General features: G+C 33.9%; 1 protein-coding gene across 1 annotated transcript; it reads left to right on the top strand.

The window, feature by feature from the left end:
- Positions 1 to 12,515: 12,515 nt before the first annotated feature.
- On the top strand, positions 12,516 to 14,353 carry LOC143539999 (uncharacterized). The gene is made up of 2 exons (XM_077033166.1): positions 12,516 to 13,527; positions 13,747 to 14,353. The coding sequence occupies exons 1-2, from the start codon at positions 12,940 to 12,942 to the stop codon at positions 14,122 to 14,124; spliced, it is 966 nt and encodes a 321-aa protein (XP_076889281.1). The 5' UTR covers positions 12,516 to 12,939; the 3' UTR covers positions 14,125 to 14,353.
- Positions 14,354 to 15,537: the final 1,184 nt, after the last annotated feature.

The following is a 15,537-nucleotide window of genomic DNA, read 5'->3' as shown; positions in this document are numbered from 1 at the left end:
TCATGATGCATGTCATTTTATTCGTATTAAATAATATGTGACTTTTATTTTATTTCATGAGACTTTTTAGCGACTTAATTAGTTCTTTAACTTACCTAATTGACTTAATTACATGAATTTAATAGAAACTAAAAAGGAGATATCAAAGTATATATATATTAAAATTTCAGAGTATGTTTTGAAAAAAGAAAAATTCTTCTTTAACCTTCGAGAGGGTCTGTGAACGAATGTTATTCGTTCTAAATTTTGTGCAGTTGTACATGGATGGGTACATCAAGATCAAGTCTGCTTGGATGTAGAAACTGAAGCTACAGATGCTAAAACACTTAAAAGAAAACGAGTACGTGAAAGTTGGTGGTTGAACTGATCGTGTCTGAAGATCAGTTAAAGGACAAAGGAAAGAAATCAGTCGGCTCAAAAAAAGTCAATAAAAGAAAGTTAGATGCTGAGCCTCCCGCATTTGATGTTTCTAAAATTTGTTGTTACCAATCATTCCCAGAAACTAAGATTGAAGTTCAAGTCTAAGAATGGAAAATAAAGAATTGTCCAATAATCCAATCTCGTTCAAGCTCTTGGATAAAAACAAATACTAAATTTCAAGAAATAAAGACGATACAAAGAAATTGATGAAGGTGCCTCGACATACTCAATCATAGAGGGAGATTGTAAGGCTAATATTCTATATTATTATTAGGATTGTGTATGTCTTTCAGTTTGCTTATAGTTGGTTTAGTGTATACTCAGTACATTTATTTTGTACGGTAAAAGCCCATTGGGTAAGCCTATTTGGGCCTATGAAATAAAAACCTAGAAGAAACGAGGACCCTATAAAATGGTCACTTTCACTCATTTCTTTTAATAACTTCTTGCAAAATTTCATCTTTTTATCTCTGTGTGTTTGCAAACTAAAATCCGAGTGTTAGGGATTTTCGCTAACTAACAACACGGATTGATCCGAGCAGGGCTGTGCAACGGTTCGGAACCGTGAGAACCGAACCGAAACCAGAACCGAACCGGAACCGTTAAATGCTAAATATAAGAAACGGAACCGGACAGTATTTTAACTGTTCCAGTTTGGTTCGGAACCGAGTTAAACGGTTCTTCTACAAATGGTTCTTGCCCGAACTGGTTTTCAATAAAATTATAAATATAATATATTAGAATGTGCAAAAAACAAGCGACAACCCATAAAGTAAAACATTGTCATATCAACATATTATGCTTTAATTAAGGGGATTGAGAATAGATTAGAATGACTCAAAATATTCCTGAAAACAATTATTTTTTAAAAATAGATTTAGGGTCGTGGAAGATTATTGTCGTTTATGATATTGTATGGGATTAAATGTAACCGGGAAAGTGAGAACTTGGATGGTCGCTCATACATGGAAGTATGAAAGTCTACTAAATAAATAGGATTTTAAATATAATATTCAAAGTTTAAACCTAGCCCGGTTCTAGCGATTCTGTAACTGGAACCGTCAGTTCTAACCGGAACCGAACCGAACCGAACCGAACCGGGAAGTTTTAACCCAAATTTAAGAACCGGAACCGGACCCAAAGGCCAAAATACAATAATATGGTTCAGATCTAGCGGTTTGGTTCCGGCTACCCAGTTCTCGCAGTTCGGAACCGTGAATTGCTCACCCCTAGATCCGAGTTGTTAGATCCATTATCTAGGACCTACAGATAAACTTCATCGATTTAGGGCATTATAAACCCTATTGCACTGACATGATGTCGCCATATGGTAAACCAAACTAAGTCAATCTGAAAAAAATGAAAAACAAATAAACAATTTAACCTATATATGGTGATGACATGTCGTCATTATAGATGAAATTACTTTTTTTTTCTTATATATTAATTATAAATAAAAAGAAAAGTTAAAAAATATATTATAATCTATGACGACGACACGTCGTCGAGATACCTTTTCAAAATGACTTTGTGTAGTCGGGTAAGATCTAAAATACTATATGTTGTCATAGGTTGATCATCTATGCTGATAACTTATGTCATAATATAGCCATCTTCACTATAGGGTTAATTTTGGTATTGTGTATTGGATGCTAGGATGTCTCACTCCAAGTGATTGATGGTTCAACTGGAGGACAAAAGTATAAATAAAAGGTTGTGTGAGTTACCCTTTTAAAAACAACAACGTATACTAGTTGAAGAAAAATAACCACACATGTGTCCCAATTTAAAAATGGTCCACCAAAGAAAACGAGAAAATACGAAATAGCATATACATTCTATAAATTGAATAAAGTAGTGATATATTAATTTGTTTCTCGTCCAAGATTTTAACCGAGTAAAAGGAAAATGGTGATACCTCTCTCTTAATATATAACTATCCTCCAGCAGAAAAGAGAAGATGTATACACATGATCATACATTTGTCCCGATATGTGAAAATATTGTCTTCTTTCTACAGAACAAAAAACAATAGTTTGTTGGTACCAATCTATTGATTATTCGATCCAAATGCGACGGAAGCAGTGGTTGCAAAGTTTGCACGGCAGCAGGGTAGCGAGATTTCCGACTGTAGTATTGGTAGCAATATTTGTGATGACAATTCGTTCGCAAAATGGTCGCAATTGAGCGCCTTGTGTTTTTCCCGTTTTTGGTTGCAAAACGGTCGCAATTCACAAATGTCCAGTTTTCTAGTAGTGGGAAGCTAGCTTGTGCCAACACCAAACAAAATAACTAATTGTTAACAATCCATTATGCAATATTCTTACTTTAGAAGCAGTACGGTCCATGCACGTGCGCTTGTGCATGCGTGTATATATGTTTGTGTATATATATACACACACATATATATAAAGGATCCAATACAAAAATTGGTTATCGTACATTACGTACGCGAGGCTTCCTATCGTTGATTACCAATTTGATTAATTTGATCGCGTAAGTTAACAGAAGGGTCTTTTTGTCTTTTTACATTACTTTTAAAAGTTAATCGCGCCAGTATATTGAACGGTTTTGCATATACCTTGTTTTATTCAATTTGATCTCCGTATCCCAAAACTGCTTAACCATTAGCGAGTTTTGTTATTCGATTAGCTTTGACGGTCTTCGTTTGATTTTAACGTCATGTATTACGATCATCAAAGTAAGTAATTCTTGGTTTAATTCTGATCAATTATTATTTATTTAGCTGTATACTGTAGGTTTTAATCGACGGATAAATTAATTTTTTCAATTTCTAGGTTATTTTTCTGTTGAATTTATGATCGATATTTGTGTTTTATAGTTGTCAAACTAATTGTAATTCGATTAGACTTTCAAATTATGTGTTTTAATACCAAATCGTGGATAGGATTGTTGTTTTTCTATTTAGAACGTATGAGAACGTATAGGTGGTTAGTAATTGTGATTCGGTTAGAACATATTTTTATAACGTATTTAGCTGTATACTGTAGGTTTAATCGACCGATAAATTAATTTTTTTGATTTTTAGGTTATTTTTCTGTTGAATTTTATGATCGATAGTGTGTTTTTATAGTTGTCAACTAATTGTGATTTGATTAGACTTCAAATTATGCGTTTTAATAGCAAATCGTGGATACAATTGTTGTTTTTTCTATTTAGAATGTATGAGAACGTAAAGGGGTTAGTAATTTTGATTCGGTTAGAACATATTATAACATATTAGAACGTATTCATTTATTTTTAATGTTTGGTTATATTTTAAATTATATCTATTTTCGTATGCATATTCAGATCCTTCATCAGATCTTGTTATACCGCAAGTTAATGCATCTTGTAAACCTGTAAAAGGAATGATTTTTGAATCTGTTGATCATGCATATGATTTCTATTGTAAATATGCAAAGAAAACTGATTTTTGTGTTCAAAGAAGGTCATAAACCTGCAAACAGTTATTTTTCTATGGCTGAAAAAGATGGTTCCAATAGACCGTATTATAAAAGAAGGAAGAGACCAACAATTCAGTGTGGTTGTAGAGCTCAAATTTTTCTAAAATCTGATGATGGTTTGAGGTTTGAAATAAACGATTTTGTCGAAGGACATAATCATGCACTGGTTGATGCAAAAGATATGCATTTTGTTCGATCAAATAGGAAGTTGACTCATGTCAACAAGATATTATATATGAGATGTCAACATTGAATTTGGGCCTTGTTAAGGCGTTTAATATTATGAGGACAAAGTATGGAGGATTTGAGGAAGTTGGGGCTACAAAAGACGATTGTAAGAATTTCAAACAGAGTTTAACTTGTTATATTGGGGAGTATGATGCTGAAATGGTTGTACAAATATTAAGTGGGAAGAAAAGCTTTTGCGATGGTTATTCGTTTGAGTATACTGTTAATACTAATGGTGAATTAGATCGTTTGTTTTGGGCGGATGAAATTTCAAAGAAAAATTATTTGGCTTTTGGAGATATTATATCATTTGATGCCACATTCAAGACCAACAAGTATGACAATTTAATACATTTGTTTTTTAATTTTTTGTATTTTTTACATATTTTTTTTAAATTTGTTTACTATAAATTTGTTTTTACAGGTACAATATGGTTTTTTTTACCATTTACCGCCATTGATAATCACTGTCGTAATGTTAATGTTACTGTTGGTGCTGCGTTATTATCATCTGAATCTATTGAATCTTATTCATGGCTTTTGAAAGTTTTTCTTGATTCTTTCGGTATTGCCCCCCAAGGTGGTTGTTACCGATCAAGATCAGCAATGAAGCAAGCAATCTCTTTAGTTTTACCAAACTCGAGACATCGGTTATGTATGTGGCACATTATGAAAAAACTTGCTGATAAGGTAACTTTTAATGTATTCAAAGTACTATGCATATGTTTCAGAACGTATTAGAATGTATAAACATATTAGCATAATAGCATCCATCACTATTTGATAGCTGCATATTTTTCAATGTGTTAGAACGTTTAAGGGCGTATAAACATATTATTACCAAATTATTAATTTTTGTTACATCAGGTTGGTGTTGCCCTTTGTAACAATGAAGATTTTAAACGTAAAATATGTGACATTGTTTGGACGGATGCAATTTCTCAATCCGAATTCGAAACGCAATGGGAACTTATAATGAAGGAATATGATCTTGAAACAAATAAATGGTTGTGTGACATGTTTGAAATGAGATATGATTGTATTCCTGCTTATTATATGGATGAACCGTTGTCTGGTCTTATGAGAACTACATCGAGATCAGAAAGTGAAAATCATTTTTTTTGTCAAGTTGCTAACTCACAGTTATCACTAGTTGAGTTCTTTAGTCATTTTGATCATTTTATGGAGATCCAAAGGCACAATGGTAGGAAAAATGATCATGATACAAGGTACACGCATCCAGATCCGTTTAGTGAAAACCCTTTTGAGAAGGAAGCAAAATTGATGTATACAAAGGCTATTGTTAATGATTTCCAAGATGAAATGTATCATATTAAAAGCGGTGTTGCATGTTTGAAATCAACTGAAGAAAAAGATTTTGTGAGGTTATAGTATTTGACTTCAATGCATATGTTCCAGGCTGTTTGGAGGTATGAATTAGTTAAAGATTCTATTTTTTTTTTTTGCTAGAACGTTGTAGAACGTTTTAATGCATTTTTTGTAAGTTTTTATTTTTGATTTTTGATAGACTGTTTTAAAGTATTTTAATATATTTTTGTGTGTCAGATTTTGTTTAAGAAGGAAGGTGAGGAAGGTGAGGAAGGAATTGATTTGATGATTTCATGCGGATACAAAGGATTCGAACATTATAGGTTATTGTGTTGTCACAGCCTTTATATTTTAAATTTGTTTAGAGTTACAAGATTTCCAAAGAAATACATGGTGGATCGTTGGAAGAGAGATGCCGGTGTTAATCCTAGAACTGCTTCAATTTCAATTTGGTAACAACAAATATTTAAAAGTCAAAGAGATCTCAAGGGAAATAACATTGGCCGGTGAGTATCTCATAAATAGCTATGCAACTGATGTTGATGAACTAACTAAAGTCAGGGATCAAATGAATATAATGATCAAACAAGCCGATGAGACAAGATACAAAAGAACTTATTTATTAAAAAGGGATAGGTTTGCTGCTATTCTAGGGTATGATCAACCATCAGAGGTGACTGTCCATGTGCCTAGTGGTATAAAAAATATGGGTTGCGGGTCACATAAACGGATTAAATCCCATAAAGAGATTGCTATAAGTCTGTCTGGGAAGAAATATAGGGAATGTAAAGTTTGTCATAAACAGGGTCATAACAGTCGAACTTTTCCTCAACTTCAACAAGATCAGTTTTTATGTACTTTTTTATGTTTTATATTTCATGGAACATGCAAGTTGCAATACTGGAACGTATAAGAACGTGTAAAAAACTGACACTAAATAGATTTTATATTAAAACAGGTTGAAAAAGGAGTTACAAAAGAGGATCACCACACCAAACCTATTCACAAATTTATTTTATTTCTACCACACCAAACCCTAGTAGTTGTCGACGATCTCTTGGGCCCTTCAAGCTTGGCTTTTTTATTCACCGTCACCTTGTGAGCCATTCTCTCCAGCACATCTTGAAGCTGACCATAGTATGAAGCTTGCTTTTCAAGGTAGGTTATAGCCTCAGTCTTGAACCTGCTATCTGGTTGCTTCAGAACTTCTTGGTGAAGAGCATCGGTTTTTGTTGCTTCATCTGTCACACACCTTTTTGTATCTTCAACTACTCGTAGCCGATTGCAGTCTCTTTCAAGCTAAATATTGATTCTTGCTCTGAAAATGTTTTTAACAGTAACATTTCCAGAATCCATTTTTTTTTCAATTTTTTTGTTGTGTGTTTTGTGGGATTCGTTTGATCTTCTTTTATAGACTTTTTTAATTTTTGGGTTGATGAATGAAGTTATTACAATATTTACTTAATATCTTAACTGAGTATAATTATATCTAGGCATATTAACATTTTAGTAGGCATGATTGCATTGCCATTTTTTTCAAATTGAGTAGTTGAACGTATTAATGATATTTGTAATTACTTTTTTCTTTGTATTTTAATTGGTTGGAGGTTTAACATATATCATAATTAAACTAAAATCTGATGAAATTTTTTTAATTACATGCAGTTGTCATTTCAGTAGGGTTATTTTTGTGACCAGTCTTTTAATACTTTGGGTTAGAACCTATGAGAACGTTTGATAATGTATAAGAATGTGTAAGTGTTTTCATAGGTGTCAGATATTTAAATTATTAAAGTACAAAAGATTCACTTTTTCCCAATAATTTATTTTCACTGTAGTTTATTTTGTCTTTATGTATCTTTATTTTATCTATTTAATTACAACCACACATTTCATCTCACCACACAAAAATCAGTACAACAAGATATGGATTGCGAGAGTTCCTCTTGTTCATCATCTTCTTCATTAGCTAAGGATTTGTTGTTGAAACAGATTCAAGCGCAAATCCTTGAAGATACAAAGAATAAGGTTGTTTTACAACATGAGTTTATCATCACCGCTGGTGTAAACATGGATATGAGGGATGAAATAACAAAGTTGCTAGCAAATATGCCTGGTAGAACTATTAACTATTTGTATGCTTTGTTTTTGATTGACACAGGTAAAAAGTATTTTTCAAAAGTATTTTAGATAAGTAAATGACAATGACAAATTAGCAATTTAGCATAACGCGAATTAACATAACACATCCAAATATTTAAAAACAATGGCAAATTGTTGGTATTTGTGTTTATACAAATTAAACAAAAGTACTTAGCTAACAATCTTCATCACTACAACGCCTCGGCAACAATCTTCATCACTGTAGATGAACATCAATGGCTATAGCATTACCTTTTCTAATTATATAGCATATAATTGTCCGCACTATGATAATAAGTTTAAAGCTCATTTGAGCATGATTAGATGGTATTTGATAGGGCGTGAAGATGAAAAATAAAGTGTCAAATACTTAGGATAGGTTAGCATATGGCTATGACACTTAAGATTATTGCTACAGCCCAATAGCCACGACATCAGTGGAACGAAATGCCTTTGAGATAAGTCTACATACTCTACAGCGATGACACGTTGTAAGAAATGCCAATAAATAAATCGTCGTTGTAGGGTAGATTTGTTGTAGTGTTATCCATCTGTTAACATTTTATTCTTCACTCTAATATTACTTCTTTACTCAAAAGGGGATACATTTGTTCCAATTTACACCTTTAAATGGAATATATAAAACAATGACACATTTGTCTATGTTTCAAATCTTATCCAACTTCTTAGTACATAACAAAAGAAATGGTCCTCCAGTATTTGACTATGGTTTTGTAGAGGGACAACTGTAGTTTCGTTAGACCTCTGTTTGATCTACAACACTACAATTATTGATATGACTACATTTGACCATGTGTTGCACATTTCTGGATAGATTCAGTGACCATGTGTTGCACATTTCTGGATAGGTAGCAACGAACGTCCAATTTCAATAATGAAATGCGTATCATATAGTAAAATTGTCACGCGTTGCTTCAATAATATTAACGTGGATAAGTGTGTTGAGAAGCTTATGAACCTCTAGCAGCTCGGTTTGAACTTCGAAACATAATAAAAAAGCATATCGCGACAGTTTATTCAGAAATAAAATTGAACGTTAAGTAACACAAAATCGAATTAAAAAGTGTAAAAAACAAAATTTCATATTTGACCCTACTTATTTTTAAATAAAATTCTTGTTGAAAAGTATTTTATTTTTCAACAATAAACACCTACAAAGAGTTATGTTAATGGGCTTAACTGGATTAAGCCTTGGGTTTGTGTAGTAATAATATAGGCCGGTGGTTTATTTTTCCTGTTAAGGCCCTCTCTAGATCGCATACCGACACACACACGCGATTGTGAGTTCTATTGATTCTTCATCGATTCACGGATTCTTCCCAATCGAATTCCATCAACAAAATTCTCTGTCTAGTTATCCGATAAATCATTTTACGTAACATACAAACAAGTTTATCTTATCGTGATTCATGATTTAGTGATTGATCCAAGTTTTGGTTTGATTATCTACAATCGCGTGAAATTTCCAAGTTTGTTATATTTGATTGATTTCTTGTTTTAGACTACAATTATACAACAAAGATAAAATTATTAGGGTTAATTTGGTTGTTAAGTTTCAATTGCATGGTTATATGAACATGTTTCGACTAAATTTTTTAATCATCCTAACTGCAAGGTTTGTTACTTATTTTCAAAGAAAAATTAATTGAAGAGATTAACAAAGTTTGTTGTTGTGGTGGGAGAAAGTGAAGGATTTTAAGAAAAGTTTGAAAACTGATGTGGCGCTGATGTGGCTGTTTGTAGAAATTTGTTGTGTATATATAACGGTTTTGCTATATTAATATCGCAAGTCACAAACTATATGCCTTTCGGAGCCGAAGGCTCACGATAACACACTTTGGAAACACTCAAACAAGACCAAAATCCAGCTTCATTTTCATATTACCTTCTTTCCGACTTTGTGATCAACCCATTTAAGCTGGCTTTAATACCAATTGTAGGTCCTAGATACGGGATCAAACAATGAATGATAGCTTCACCCTATCCTCTATCAAACTCCCAGCAGACGAAGTGTTTGAAGAGGTTGGGCAAAAACAACTCTCCATGATAGATAGTGTGGCCGTCCCTGAAGGTCTTGTACCTCCACTTCTTCTGCTTCTTCCAAGTGGCAGGATCGACATCAGACTTGTGCCGATATTTGCAAACAGTCTATAGTTAATGGATCATTAGCTAATATATGAAAGTTGTAGATGCAAAAAGAAATGTGGAAAGACTTCGATACTGGGTTGCAACAAGAGTTCAACTTTCCAAGAAAGCAAGAAAACCACTCGACCAAATCCCATTGATTTATTATTATTGCCGTGTATAAATACATGTTGGTTATATAACAATACAGTAAATATTTGTAATCCGTCAACAAAGTTGAGGGGTAACCCAGGTCCCAGGCTATCCCTAGGACCTCACTAGTCCGGCACCAGAAAGAAATTGACAGTGAGTTGTTTTCATTCACCTAAATAAGTGGTGGTGTGTTTTCCGTCCGCAGTTTTGGCAACAACATTTTTTGCGGAGGGGCCAATGCGATGATGGAAAAACAAGTGATTGTTAAAAAGTTGGATATCCAACTATATATATCAAGAGAGATAGGGTTGGCTTTTGAGGAAAATATTTTGGAAAGAGATTTCTTGGGTATGTTGGATATCAAGCTAGCTTAAAGAAAATGAAACTGTGAATACTTGAATGATTTGTATGGAAGAAAAGTGAAAGATAATATTCAGTAATGAAAACAAAGAAAAGCACACTTTATTCCATAAACTTGAGGGCTATAAATAGCCTTACAGAAGAGTAACGTAAAGCACAAAAGTAGCAACTAAATACTAGTCATCCTAAAGAATCGGTACACTTCGTAACCCACTCCTCTAACGTCCACTTTATCCAACGGATTGAGATATGGTCAATCTTGAATACCAATTCCCACTAATAAATTATTAAATCCTTTAGACTTCAATATCCACCATGCAAACCCACATGATACTTTGAAGCAAGCTTATTCCATGCAAATTAAATAATGACATGAACATAACCAATTAAACCTAACATCAAATACCGGCTCTCCAACTTCAAGATTTATAAGGAGGAAATCCAATAATTTTTCCATTCATTTACAACAAATGTCAGCCCAGACAAACAAACTACGGTAGCGTTGGATGTTTCGCCATCTAATCCCAAAACCACTAGATGGATTAACATGTCGTTATAATCATCAACTGCTCTAGAGGAAAACCTCAATGTTACTAATGTCCCTATTACTGAGAACAGGGATGCCAAGTTGTCAAGTAGTGAAATTGGGCGTACGTATATATAGGGGGTGACGAAAATAATGGTGAGCACGACAAACGACCCACACTATCCTGATTCCGCCATTGGCAACAGTAAGAGTGACGATCATGAGTAGAAAGGCTACCTGTGATGTGCCTTTATCCTACACGCAACGTGATATTTTAGAAACGGTCCAAGGTTTACCACTATTAAGGATGATGGATTTTACTTTTATTTTGAAACCACGCTGTAATGATAATTGATAGGAAGATCATATATGGTCATGCTGATCTAGCTATAATATTGATAAGTGTAATTTCTATATATAACAGGATTGTATGTTGTTAATTGAGATTCTTGGGTATGTTTGGTATAGAGCAATGGAAGAGATGAGGGAATAGAATAGAATACACAGTATTCCATTGTCTTATTTGGATACCATGCGGTGGCTAGGAATGTTATGGATTGTTATTTTATGTTGTTTAGTAGGCAACGAAGGAATAATATAAAATTGGTGGTGAGCGAAAAGATAAGATGTGTACACGTACACGATCATGCATTTGTCCCAATATGTGGAAATATTATCAACTTCTCTACAGAACAAAAAACAACGGTCCATCGGTACCAATCTATTGATTAATGGAACCTGTTTCTGTCAACACTAAACAAAATAATTAGTTTAACAATACATTATGCATTCATACTTTAGAACCAGTGCGCAAGCGTGTATCATGTGTATATATAAAACAAAGGATCACCTTGTTTTTTTGCATTTTAATTTTGCGTTTAATTTACCGAATAATTAAATGTTAACCATTTATGTTATAACGAACAAATAAAAACCGTGACCTTTTTCTAAGCCTGGTATACGAAATCATCGATCGTTTCTCTCTCCTTGTAACAGACAGAACATATATTTTGTTAACAAAAGCCTATGTTGTATGAACCGTATATGTATACAAGCATAAGTCCTGTTTAACATATTTATTATGAAACAGAAAAAGAAAGAAAAAAGATCATTGTCATAGAATAAATTAATAAATACACCAATTTATATCATTGAAGTAATTAATTAATTATAGATTTTAGAGAACTAAAATCTACATTAGACTTAGTTCAAGTGCAATTAGGATCCGTTTCATCTATGTTTAAATTGAGGTATATGTTTGTGATGCATCTTTTAGTTTCTCTTTGTATCACCGTTTCATCTAAATATTTGAATAACATATGTTTACTCTGTTTACCTGTATGTGGCTTTTTGAGCCGGGGTCTCTCTGGAAGTAGTCTCTCTATTCTCATGGATAGAGGAAAGACTTGCCTACATCCCACCCTCCCCTGACCCTACCGATAGCGTGCTATGCGATGGGATATACAGGGCTTGATTGATTGATTGATTTTAGGCAGAGTATTTCAAACAGAAAGTGTAAGTTGCCATGTAGAAAAGCGTTCATGGGAATGTTGTTACAAATTAGTAAGATATTTCATTTATAATAATATTATATTAGTTATTGGAAGCTAGCTTCTGTCAATACAAACAAAAATAAGATAATTGTCTAACAATTACATGCATTTATGCTTTGTGTGCTCTATGGTCCGTGTGTGTATATATACAAGGGATGAGCTAGTGTGCATTTCATATATCCATCCCAAGTCCCAACCCACAAAATATACTTCTCCTTTGATCAATATACCATATCGCAGCCATGACAACTATCCCGAGTTTTTTCGTGATGCAAGCCACTTCAGGGGGTCCATATTTGGGGATAAATCCAGATATGTCGAGACGTGATGACCCAGAGAAAAGGCGAGTTTACCTGGACTTCGGTGAATATGATATTTTTAGTCCACGAGCAAAGTTTGCAGTGGAACAATCAAAAACTGGAGATGACAAACTCGTGCACATAAGATCTTGCTTCACCAATAAGTATTGGGTGCCGTATCCAGATTCGACAAAGACTTTTAAGGTTATTGCGGCCGCCAACAAACCACAGGAGGAAAAAAGAGATTCCACATGCACCTTGTTCCGTGTTTCTACTGATTATACTTCAGATGGAACCCAGGATTCCAGTTCTTCAGCATGGGCACGTCTCTGCTGGTGGATTACATTGGTTACCAGTTAAAACTACAGGATGATCAAGATCAAGATCATACGGATGTCCAATACACTTTCCCTGTAGTTAACTGGGAAGATCTTGTGATACTTCCGTCTCAAGTCTCATTTAAATCTCAAGTCCTAGATTGCAACTACCTTGGCTCCGGTTTAACTAATGGTGTCAATTATCATAAGTTCGAGTCCGGATTCGACATTGGAAATCCACAAGTAGGGTATGAACTCGTCCCTGTTGCTAACGGGAACTATCGTATAAAGAGTTTGAACTTTGGAAAGTACTGGAGGGGAGGCAGTGAGTGGGTAGTGGCTGATGCAGAAGATAGCAACAACTCTGATTACACCTTGTTTTCATTTATCAAAATAAGTGACAACGTGGTTGCTATTCACAATTTGGGCACAAAGAAGTTTTGCGGTGCGAAACATGGGGACAAATTCTTAAGATCAGACTATTCGGATATAACAAACGACACGAGAATAACAGTTGAAGAGCGCGTCATGAAAAGAAAGATCTCTCATGTCAGATATCGGCTCGGGGACTCCAAGATCCATGATGAGGTAGTGATGTAAGGATGAAAGAACGTGCTTTAAATGTTTTATATTGTGTGTTTTACTTGTTTATTTGTCGTCTATCTGCCTAACATAATTAGTTATTAAGTATTGAACTTGATTAGCACTTTCCACTAATTCCATTCCATGTGGATTCGACAGCTTACTTGCCCTTGCTAGTAAAGGTATTTTATAAATGTTTTTTATTGACCTTTCGACATCGATCAGGTAGTTCAAGAGGTTGCTAGTGAAGTTGCAACAAATGACAGCCCCGACAAAGAAGCCGAAGCCACCTTAAAATCTTCTCAAACTAGGTCAGTTACCACTACATGGAATAACAGTGAGTCATTGAGTTTTGGTACATCTGTAAATGTAGGTTTAGAAGTTAGTGAGGTTCCAATGGTTGTCACGTCGACTTTCCAGGTCGAATTGTCAACCGAATTTGGCTTCACGCATGAATGGGGAGAGAGCAAAACAATAGAGACTCAGACCGAAGCAAGCTACACTATTAAGGTGCCACCTAAAAGTACAATGAAGATATGGCTCATGGTTTACAAGGGTGCTTGTGATGTGCCTTTCAATTACAAGGAAACTGTTCTTCTTTAAAATGGTAAATGGGTTACCAAAGAAAGGGATGATGGGATATTCAAAGGCGTCAACACCTTGACATACGAATATTTTTCCAAGAAATTAGATTATCAGCCTGGTCATGGGAAAACTGTTGGTTAATCCCAATCGATCAAGAAAACGTGATTAATTCACATGTAAATTATAAAAACATGCTCGATAGTATGGAGACGTACTCTCTATCCTTTATTTATGTCGTGTGAGAAATAATTCGTGTCTCTTGTATCAACCGGAGACTCTTATGTAACAATCTATGTAGGATTAATGTATGTCGTTTGTTTTCGTGTTCTATGTAATCTTCGTTTTATTAAATAAGAGTGCGTTGGCATCCAAACCGGCTATAATATTTTTGTGAATTTACAAACCGGCTACAATATTTTTCTATCATTGGCCTCCTAGTTAACTAGTAGTTGACCCGTCTGGTAGACGGGAATATCAACTTAAAAATGTGATCACATTAATTAATTTAGTAACAAATGTGACGGTTTGGTTACTTTACAACACATTTTGGGAGTTACGGTTTCACGGGAATAGCAAATAAAATATAATTATATTGCTTCAACATGATGCACAATGCTTACCTTCTTTTAGAGTTTAAAATTAAATTATTTCAATGAAGGCAATAGGCGCAAACATTGTGCATGAAAACGTAATAAAGGTTATAAGTAACGTTCGTGTTGCATGTAAGCTTTGTTTAGGTATTAATGGTATTTTGTAAAAAAATAATGCATCCCCTCATATCATATTTAAACCTTAATATATAATATAGATAAATTGAAAAGCAAACCCAAATTATAGCATGCTAACAAACGGTATATGTTCCCTTATTTTGTGGGAGATCATGGGTTATATGTAAAATGGGGTTGATGGGTGTTAGGAATAACAAAAAGATGGGGTTAGTGGGTGTTAGGAATAACAAAAAGATTTATTATTTGAATGTTGCACACTTGCACATATAAATCTATAACCGCATAACATGTGATAAATTTTGATATAATAAACAATTAACATGGTCAATAGCACATGTTTTAATATGCCCATGTTTGTGCCCCCAATTTTCTCAAAGTAGTTAACGCTTTAAAAGTTGTTGATATAAATTACAACGGTTAGAATGCAAATCTATTAATTGGTTCTACAACAGCAATTAAATCAGTTCGTTGATCTCCTTCAAGACACTTGTTTCATCTGGATTTAAAAGTGTGTGAGCGTGACAAAATCTTTCTTTGTCGTTGTTGAAAATCCCGAGGATCCACTTTTGGTACTTTATAATAATTTCTTCATAAATCTTAAATATTTTTTATTTGCTAATATGTTAAATATTTTATTATGTCATTGCAACCCATATTATTATTGCAAGAACTACCAACAAAGTGAGTAGGAATTTAATGTGGC

Source organism: Bidens hawaiensis, unplaced genomic scaffold (assembly GCF_021521415.1).
Source record: "Bidens hawaiensis isolate Kalapana, Puna unplaced genomic scaffold, B.hawaiensis_p1.1 tig00012099_1, whole genome shotgun sequence".
NCBI classification, from domain to species: domain Eukaryota; kingdom Viridiplantae; phylum Streptophyta; class Magnoliopsida; order Asterales; family Asteraceae; genus Bidens; species Bidens hawaiensis.
This window is presented reverse-complemented; position numbering and strand designations above follow the sequence as displayed.